The sequence below is a fragment of the Phyllobates terribilis genome, unplaced genomic scaffold (genome assembly GCF_046119375.1).
Source record: "Phyllobates terribilis strain yellow unplaced genomic scaffold, ASM4611937v1 Scaffold_9__5_contigs__length_417890890, whole genome shotgun sequence".
Classification (NCBI taxonomy): domain Eukaryota; kingdom Metazoa; phylum Chordata; class Amphibia; order Anura; family Dendrobatidae; genus Phyllobates; species Phyllobates terribilis.
The window spans coordinates 91,161,334-91,170,875 of record NW_027362769.1 but is presented as its reverse complement, the minus strand read 5'-3'; the positions used below and the strand labels follow the sequence as shown (position 1 = coordinate 91,170,875).

The 9,542-nt window shown below is 41.7% G+C and overlaps 1 protein-coding gene across 8 annotated transcripts in view; it reads left to right on the top strand.

The window, feature by feature from the left end:
• The first annotated feature begins 7,964 nt into the window (after positions 1–7,964).
• PCBP3 (poly(rC) binding protein 3) overlaps positions 7,965–9,542 on the top strand; it is a 53,451-nt gene continuing 51,873 nt past the window's right edge. For all 8 annotated transcript variants that reach the window (XM_073645644.1, XM_073645643.1, XM_073645641.1 and 5 more), the window contains exon 1: positions 7,965–8,033. In XM_073645644.1, coding sequence (XP_073501745.1) covers positions 7,965–8,033 — 69 coding nt within the window. The remainder of the gene's footprint in view (positions 8,034–9,542) is intronic.

Here is a 9,542-nt window from a genome sequence, read left to right as displayed (position 1 = left end):
GACATATTTTCAGTTGTTTCACACTTTTTTGTAAAGTATATTATTCCACATGTGTTAATTCATAGTTTTGATGCCTTCAGTGTGAATGTACAATTTTCATAGTCATGAAAATACAGAAAAATCTTTAAATGAGAAGGTGTGTCCAAACTTTTGGTCTGTACTATATATATACATACTGCTCAAAAAAATAAAGTGAACACTAAAATAACACATCCTAGATCTGAATGAATGAAATTCATTGATTCATTGAATACTTTGTTCTCTACAAAGTTGAATGTGCTGACAACAAAATCACACAAAAATCATCAAGGGAAATCAAATTTATTAACCAATGGAGGCCTGGATTTGGAGTCACCCCAAAAATTAAAGTGGAAAAACACACTACAGGCTGATCCAACTTTGATGTAATGTCCTTAAAACAAGTCAAAATAAGGCTCAGTATTGTGTGTGGCCTCCACGTGCCTATATGACCTCCCTACAACACCTGGGCATGCTCCCGATGAGGTTGTGGATGGTCTCCTGTGGGTTCTCCTCCCAGACCTGGACTAAAGCATCCGCCAACTCCTGGACAGTCTGTGATGCAACGTGACGTTGGTGGATGGAGAGAGACATGATGACCCAGATGTGCTCAATCGGATTCAGGTCTAGGGAACGGGCGGGCCAGTCCATAGCTTCAATGCCATCATCTTGCAGGAACTGCTGACACACTCCAGCCACATGAGGTCTGGCATTGTCCTGCATTAGGAGGAACCCAGGGCCAACCGCACTGGCATATGGTCTCACAAGGGGTCTGAGGATCTCATCTCGGTACCTAATGGCAGTCAGGCTACCTCTGGCGAGCATATGGAGGGCTGTGCGGCCCTCCAAAGAACTGCCGCCCCACACCATTACTGACCCACTGCCAAACCGGTCATGCTGAAAGATGTTGCAGGCAGCAGATCGCTCTCCACGGCGTCGCCAGACTCTGTCACGTCTGTCACATGTGCTCAGTGTTAACCTGCTTTCATCTGTGAAGAGCACAGGGCGCCAGTGGCGGCATTGCCAATCCTGGTGTTCTGTGGCAAATGCCAAGAGTCCTGCACGGTGTTGGGCTGTGAGCACAACCCCCATCTGTGGACGTCGGGCCCTCATACCACCCTCATGGAGTCGGTTTCTAACCGTTTGTGCAGACACATGCACATTTGTGGCCTACTGGAGGTCATTTTGCAGGGCTCTGGCAGTGCTCCTGTAGCGCCCCGAGGGCTCGGTCGCTACAGAGGTATTGCACCTCTGCCAGAGGTGTGATATTCCACTCCCGGGTAAGGATGGAGTATGGACCAGGGCTCAGGTAGCTGCATGCAGCACACACACACCCCATTTCCGAGGGACAGCTCAACGGTGCTCCCATTAGACAGTAATGCAGGCACGACAGACCATGTCCCTGGCTGGAGTGGAGAGGGGGGAGGAAAACCCGGTGATGTAGTAGCAGGAGGGGACGGTTCCTGAGCGTAGGTAGGAGCTCATTGGTTGCTGGTCACCTGGGCTCATGTTCTAGAGGGAAGTATAAAAGGTGGGCACCATCTTAGATCGAGGGTCAGTTCAGGTTCAGTCTGTTCAGTGGAGAACGCAGAAGAGAAGACAGGGAGCAGAGGCTCTGTAGGAGCTCTGCTCAGAGGCAAGCGTAGAGAAAAGGCCGGGGCCTGAGAGGAGAAGGAACGGAGGAGAAGAGAAGGAACAGGAAAGGGAAAGAAGTGGCCAAGAAACAGAAGGGCTCAGGAACAAAAAGGTGGAAGGGACCCTAAGGACCAACGTGAATCGGGTCACGGGTCAGGCAAGAAGAGGGTACCGGATCCCAATTTGGTGGAAGCTAATAATCTTCAGCCAAGAGCCGGAGGTCGTGACCATCACTTGGTGCGACCCCTTGCTAAACCTTGCTAGGAAGACATACCATATAGGGTAGCAGGAAACGGGGCCCACGTTTGCCCGCATAGACCCACGGGAGCTGGACAAAAGCTTGGTCACTGGCGGGGCATGAGCCGAAGGAAGGATAGGAAGGAGCTCTGAACCATACTCCTGAAGTGCCTGGGGGTTGACCGAGTCCCTCACCTGGTGGACACCGCACGGCTTGGGTGGTCACTGCTTGCGCTGAAGTGACCCGGAGCATATGAACTGTGAGTAAAAGACATTGGACTGCAGTACGTTGTCTGTGTACTCCTTGCTCCTCCAGCACTACCGGCACTGGGACTCTCTGCACCATCACCCCCACCATCCTCTACACTGCCCTGGGGCTGCACTCTTCCCGTGGGGAGTAACACTACCTCAGCTGCAAACACCATCAGCCTCAGCAGTCTGCCTTGCAGCGGCGGTTCATAGTAGCCGCAATCCACGGGTGGCGTAGTCGGACATTACCTACAGCACATCATAGACTACCACTGGTCTGACCACCCTGAGCCACGGGACCGGGTCGCCACTACTACCCCCATCGTCTCCCTATTGCCCGGCTCCGAGTGCCCCATGGCCCAGGGGGCGAGTCACTCCTCCTGTTCATCCTTGCACAAAGGCGAAGGTAGCGGTCCTGCTGCTGGGTTGTTGCCCTCCTACGCCCCCCTCCACATCTCCTGGTGTACTGGCCTGTCTCCTGGTAGCGCCTCCAGCCTCTGGACACTATGCTGATAGACACAGGAAACCTTCTTGCCACAGCTCGCATTGATGTGCCATCCTGGATGAGCTGTACTACCTGAGCAACTTCTGTGGGTTGTAGAGTCTGTCTCATGCTACCACAAGTGTGAAAGCACAACCAACATTCAAAAGTGACCAAAACATCAGCCAGAAAGCATTGGTACTGAGATGTGGTTTGTGGTCCCCACCTGCAGAACCACTCCTTTATTGAGGGTGTCTTGATAATTGCCAATAATTTCCATCTATTGTCTATTCCATTTGCACAACAGCATGTGAAATTGATTGTCAATCAGTGTTGCTTCCTAAGCGGACAGTTTGATTCCACAGAAGTTTGATTTACTTGGAGTTATATTCTGTTGTTTAAGTGTTCCCTTTATTTTTTTGAGCAGTGTATATATATATATATATATATATATGTATATATATACATATATATATATATATATATATATATATATATATATATATATATATATACACCGGTTCCTTTTTTTACGAATTTACAAAATTAATTCATTTTCAAAAGTTAAAAGTCAACTGTAAGATAAATTGTCAGTCCTCAGGTGAATAATCTTTTGATATTTTATGGAGCATTGTTGATATAGTTTTACTAAATATATATTATAATAAAGTTGGTGTTCCCAAACAAGGCTTTTAATTTTAGTCCTTAATTAAGAGAAGATATTGTTATTCTCTCGTCCACCTTGTCTGTTTGTGTTCTACAATTATTGAATTAATATTAAATTATCTTTCATGGATAAAATAAGTGCAGGCTAGTTTCTACATCTCGCTTTCTTCTTAGATGGGTAAGAAGAGACTTGTGTTCCCGGCAGTACCGGGGAACGTGAAGCGTGAGTAATCCAATAACCCTGATAGATCTCACCGCTCCAGCACATGACCCACTTTTTCAGTCAATTGGAAACATTTACTCAGGAGATGCAGACATGGGAATTAATGATGTCTTTGTCAGCGTGTGGTGTGCTGGATGTAATCTGCGTCCTTTGTGATATCTCTTCTCTTATTGATTAATGCCTATGTGATATCTCTTTCCTGATTGATTTATTGCTTTAAGATCTATTTTATTATAAACACATCGGCCAACATACACAACATCATGGATAGGAGATATAGAAGAGATACAACTTATACTCCATAACCATGAGAGATTGCCTACTCAAAGGTAAATACAAAAACTGGAGAAAACTGAGTACACGGCATAAATAGAAAAAGCTTTATTGAGAACAGAAAGTCACATTAAAAAGCGTACATGTCTCAAATACATGTGAGTTGCAGAACATGTCAGAGTAGAAAAATAAATAGGAAAATGGCCATGGTCACACTGCAGCAAAGGAGAGGAAGGTACCCATAAAAATAAGTAGTCAGGAAAAAGTCCTAATACAGACTACAAATAAATAGGTCCTCCCAAAGCACAGGGCTAACAAGACCTATATAAATAGTAAAGCACTAAGTTAGGAGCAATGAGTATATTACTCAAAAAGCCAATGGCAATCTGGATATACAATGTATACATGTATAAACAGCTTAAACCATCAGACATTGAAAAGATATCCAAGATATATATTACATTAGATGTGAGTAACTCACCAGTGTGAACACCAACAATTGCTCTAAACAGGGGGGAAAGAAAGAGCCGTAGGGAGAGGTAAGGGAGTGAACCGACAGAGCAGGAGCGAGCAAGTGTGGGGCCCGCAACTGGTGAGTTACTCACATCTAATGTAATATATATCTTGGATATCTTTTCAATGTCTGATGCTTTAAGCTGTTTATACATGTATACATTGTATATCCAGATTGCCATTGGCTTTTTGAGTAATATACTCATTGCTCCTAACTTAGTGCTTTACTATTTATATAGGTCTTGTTAGCCCTGTGCTTTGGGAGGACCTATTTATTTGTAGTCTGTATTAGGACTTTTTCCTGACTACTTATTTTTATGGGTACCTTCCTCTCCTTTGCTGCAGTGTGACCATGGCCATTTTCCTATTTATTTTTCTACTCTGACATGTTCTGCAACTCACATGTATTTGAGAAATGTACGCTTTTTAATGTGACTTTTCTATTCTCAATAAAGCTTTTTCTATTTATGCCGTGTACTCAGTTTCCTCCAGTTTTTGTAAGATCTATTTTAGTCTGATTTTTCCAAACAATGTAAACTGTTCATAGTTCCGCATCATTTGGTTTCCTTTCTATGTCAACAAAGTATAAACATATTGGGACCCAAAGAATACATGATATTGGGCCTTATTAAAAAGAGCACAATGCAAATGGGGGTCACAAAATGGAGGTCACAAAAGCACCTCTGCTCTCCTTGGTGGCAATCGTGGAGTTTGAAGGCCAACATATGCCAGAAAACCTATTTATTTGTCCATTATTTTCAGATTATTTTCTATAACCATGTAGACAGTCAAGATAGATTTAAGTCAAAGGACTGGTACAACAACCTTCAATAACACAATATAATGCTTTATCTCAATAGTAACTATTTCAACAAAATGGGATATATGTAATTTGACAGCTGCATTAGTCATAATATGCCATTGTCAATGGGCTTATATATAGAAATTCTGGTTGCCCCCTTTTAGCAGAAATTTACGGCAGAAGATTAGAGAACAATGTGTATCAAAAAACCCGAGATCTAAGGCTTATTTCTCAGGATAAAAAGCTAATCACGTAAGCCATGATCATGACCATAGCACAGACCACCAAACCTGTGATGGGTATTTAAATGGATCACAGGTCAGAATTACAGAGTCAGTGTCAAGTCCAATCATGTTACAGTCCTGACATATCTTCACATACAATAAGGGCACAGGGTGGAAGGTAAAAGGATTTGACATCCTAATTTTTTTTTTACACCTAAAACTATCTGGCTTCCTATTGAGTTTGTGGCTTTTGATATCCTAATTTATCTAGGACTTCTCTTTAGAAAAGCCCAATAACGCGATTGATAGCCAGGGGCTTAGGAAAGGACACAAAATAAGGATGCAAGCAATCACAAAACAAGTAGAAAAGGAGAACCGAACAAAAGACTTGACAGGCAAATTGAGATGATCCCAAAAGTATGACAGAAACCTCCAAGGCCGGAGGTACTAACATTGCTTGATTCTTTAGAAGCAGTGTGAATTAGGTCAGCAAACAGGGGTTTATAAACCTGTTCTGGAAAAAGAAGTATCGCTTTGAAACATATTTATAAACACTGAATATACTTTGTTACTTTGTAGAATTTTTCTCAATCGGCTTCTTTGGAGGAAAACTATCATCAAGTTCTCAAAATCCATTCTATAAAGCTTCATTTCGGTAGAGTTTTAGTAAACTGATTAAGATTTGTAAAAAAAAAAAAAAATCACATAAATTTCTGTAACAAATCTGTTACTGTATTTGTGAAGATGTCCCAAACGTATTTCTGCAGTCTGTTAATTGAAGCAGTAGATTTGCTACAGTCGTCTTGTCTAAAAAGTCCCTGTGCTGTGCTGTACATGGAAGCAGAGTGGCAACCCTAAAAATGCCTTCGCTTACGCTTGGTCATTTTCATGCTGTAGTAATGACAAATGACAGACGCTAACCAGAGAAAAGACAGAGAACAACCACAAATTCAGCTTTTGAATGCTAATAGTTCTGTAGATTTTAGCAGCTGAGTTAAATGCTAGGTAAGTTAAAAGGGTTTTCCCATGAACAAAAGTTCTTTTTAATCAATAGATCTTGGAATAGTAATAACTTCCACAATTGGATGTGTTTATATAAAATGTCCCTGTGCTGAGATAATCTTATAAATGTGCCCCTGCTGTGTACTGTGTAATGGTTGTGTCTGACCGTGCCACATCTCCTGGGCAGGGGGGAAGCAAAAGAGTATACAGACATTACAGCACGGGATCACAGCTGATTCTTTCTTTGAAGTAAAACATTGTTTAAAAACAGTCAGGGAAATGCTTTACCTCACAAAAAGAATCAGCTGTGATCCCGTGCTGTCCTGTCTGTATACTCTTTTGCTTCTCCCCTGCCCAGGAGATGTGGTATGATAGACTATGTTCCTGTACAGTCAGACACAGCCATTACACAGTACACAGCAGGGACACATTTATAAGATTATCTCAGCACAAGAACATTTTATTTAAACACATCCAATTGTGGAACTTATTATTATTCCAAAATCTATTGATTAAAATCAACTTTTGTTTGTGGGAAAAGCCCTTTAAGTTTTGTCTTATTTGCCAAATTAATGTCAGAAGTCCTAAATTGTATTCATTTGTATTGTATTGCTGTGGGTTTTTCTTCCTTTAATTTTGCTATTTTTGCTAATCATACTTCTTACTGTAGTTCTAGGAGAAGCCGAAAACTGATTTACAAAATTTCCTCGAATAATACACAAACAGGGTGTGAGAGCCAAACCACAAAAGACTTCTCCAGTATTATTCAGGCTAAAGAGCAGACTCAGTGGAACATTAGAGTTACTAAATCCCTTAAATTGGTTGTCTGGTGCTTTAGCATTGATGAGCTGTCTTTAGGGCATCAATTGCAGATCAGTGGATATGCGACACCCAGTACACCTGACAAACAGCTGTTTTCGATGCTGGTACTGCACATCCGCACCTATTCAAATGAATAGGGGTGGGTCTGTAAAACCCCATTGCGGCCAACAAGTACAGTAGGTGACAGATCTGTTCTTTTCTGCTCCACCAATAAGCATATCCGGCTGCCACAGGTTCATGGAATGTCTGGTCGGCGGGGTGTCTGGTATTGATGACTGATCCCAATGAAGGGCAGTACAGTGGCTCAGTGGTTAGCACAGTTGCATTGCAGCACTGGGGTCCTGGGTACAAATCCCACCAAGGACAACATCTGCAAGGAGTTTGTATGTTCTCCCCGTGTTTGCATGGGTTTCCTCCGGGTTCTCCGGTTTCCTCCCACACTCCAAAGACATACTGATAGGGAAACTACATTGTGAGCGCCAATGATGATTAATGTCTGTAAAGTGCTGCAGAATAAAAGCAATGTATAATGAATAATAATAAAATGAGCAATTGTAAGTACACTGTGCCATATAATATGATGATTGCAATATATTAAGAGGATAAAAACTTTGATGGGAGGAGTGCTTCTTTAATGGAAAGCAATGTGCACATTTTGTGAACTATTGGCGAAACCAATAGTTTTGTATAGTGAACAAGTCGTATACCATACTATACAGATATCTTAGTCTTAATTTTAGCTTTGTTTCGCTGTATATTATTCATTTGTACTTTTTCCGATGCAGGTGACCCAAAGAACTGCAATTCCTCACATACATAATGGAGTCTAAAGTCTCAGAAGGAGGTTTAAATGTCACCTTGACAATTCGTCTTTTAATGCACGGAAAAGTAAGTGGTTAAAACATCTGCTAAGGACAATCCTTCAAGTGAATTTTACTGCATCATGTTTATCCCTCATACTGCTCTCTGTTGCATTTCTGACAACTACACTATAGGTACTAAGGCGCCGTTTCATCAAGACCTCCAATTTTCTCCACTGGTCTTGATGAGGGGGTCTGGTGGAGTCAGATGCTCCTGATTAATGAAGTGGTGCATGAATGTTCATGAATCTGGAGTGTCCGACGAATGTCATGCTCTCGCTTGCACCTCACCACAAATCTTACTCCAGTCAGTGACTGGAGTAAGATTTCTGCCATAGGAAATGACACAGTTGTGGCAGTCACACTTCTACCTTTCCCCAGTCCGCCCCAGCTCCTCCCATTTTAGCGAATCTGGGAGAAAATGTCAACTGTTGCAAAATTTTTGCACGACTCCGAGTAGCGCTAAGATTTTACGACTTTTTCCAGAAATTCTGGTGAAATTGGTTTGATAAATTGAGACCTTAATGTTTTATTGTGGTTATCACAATTATCAGCCTACTATAACCCAGGGAGTTAAAATACCAAATTGACATAGTTCTGCGAGCTCCAAAACATATAATACATACTGATTACTCTGTTCTATATATTTTCAAAAGTTGTCAGGTTCAGTTAAGAAATGAGCCGTTTCTGAATGATTTTGACCTGATGAATTAAAATCTGACAATGAACATTTTTAGTTTGCTCTTATTTCTCTGGTATCAAAGAGTTTTCCTTTTACTGCTACATATACAGTACAGACCAAAAGTTTGGACACACCTTCTCATTTAAAGATTTTTCTGTATTTTCATGACTATGAAAATTGTACATTCACACTGAAGGCATCAAAACTATCAATTAACACATGTGGAATTATATACTTAACAAAAAAGTGTGAAACAACTGAAAATATGTCTTATATTCTAGGTTCTTCAAAGTAGCCACCTTTTGCTTTGATGACTGCTTTGCACACTCTTGGCATTCTCTTGATGAGCTTCAAGAGTCTAGTCACCGGAAATGGTTTTCACTTCCTAAGTGCTATTTCTTGCCTTATAAATGGGGTTGGGACCATCAGTTGTGTTATGCAGAAGTCTGGTGGATACACAGCTTATAGTCCTACTGAATAGACTGTTAGAATTTGTATTATGGCAAGAAAAAAGCAGCTAAGTAAAGAAAAACTAGTGGGCATCATTACTTTAAGAAATGAAGGTCAGTCAGTCCAAAAAATTGGGAAAACTTTGAAAGTGTCCCCAAGTGCAGTTGCAAAAACCATGAAGCGCTACAAAGAAACTGGCTCACATGAGAACCGCCCCAGGAAAGGAAGACCAAGATTCACCTCTGCTTCTGAGGATAAGTTTATCCGAGTCACCAGCCTCAGAAATCACAAGTTAGCAGCAGCTCAGATTAGAGACCAGGTCAATGCCACACAGAGTTCTAGCAGTAGACACATCTCTTCAACAACTGTTAAGAGAAGACTTTGTGCAGCAGGCCTTCATGGTAA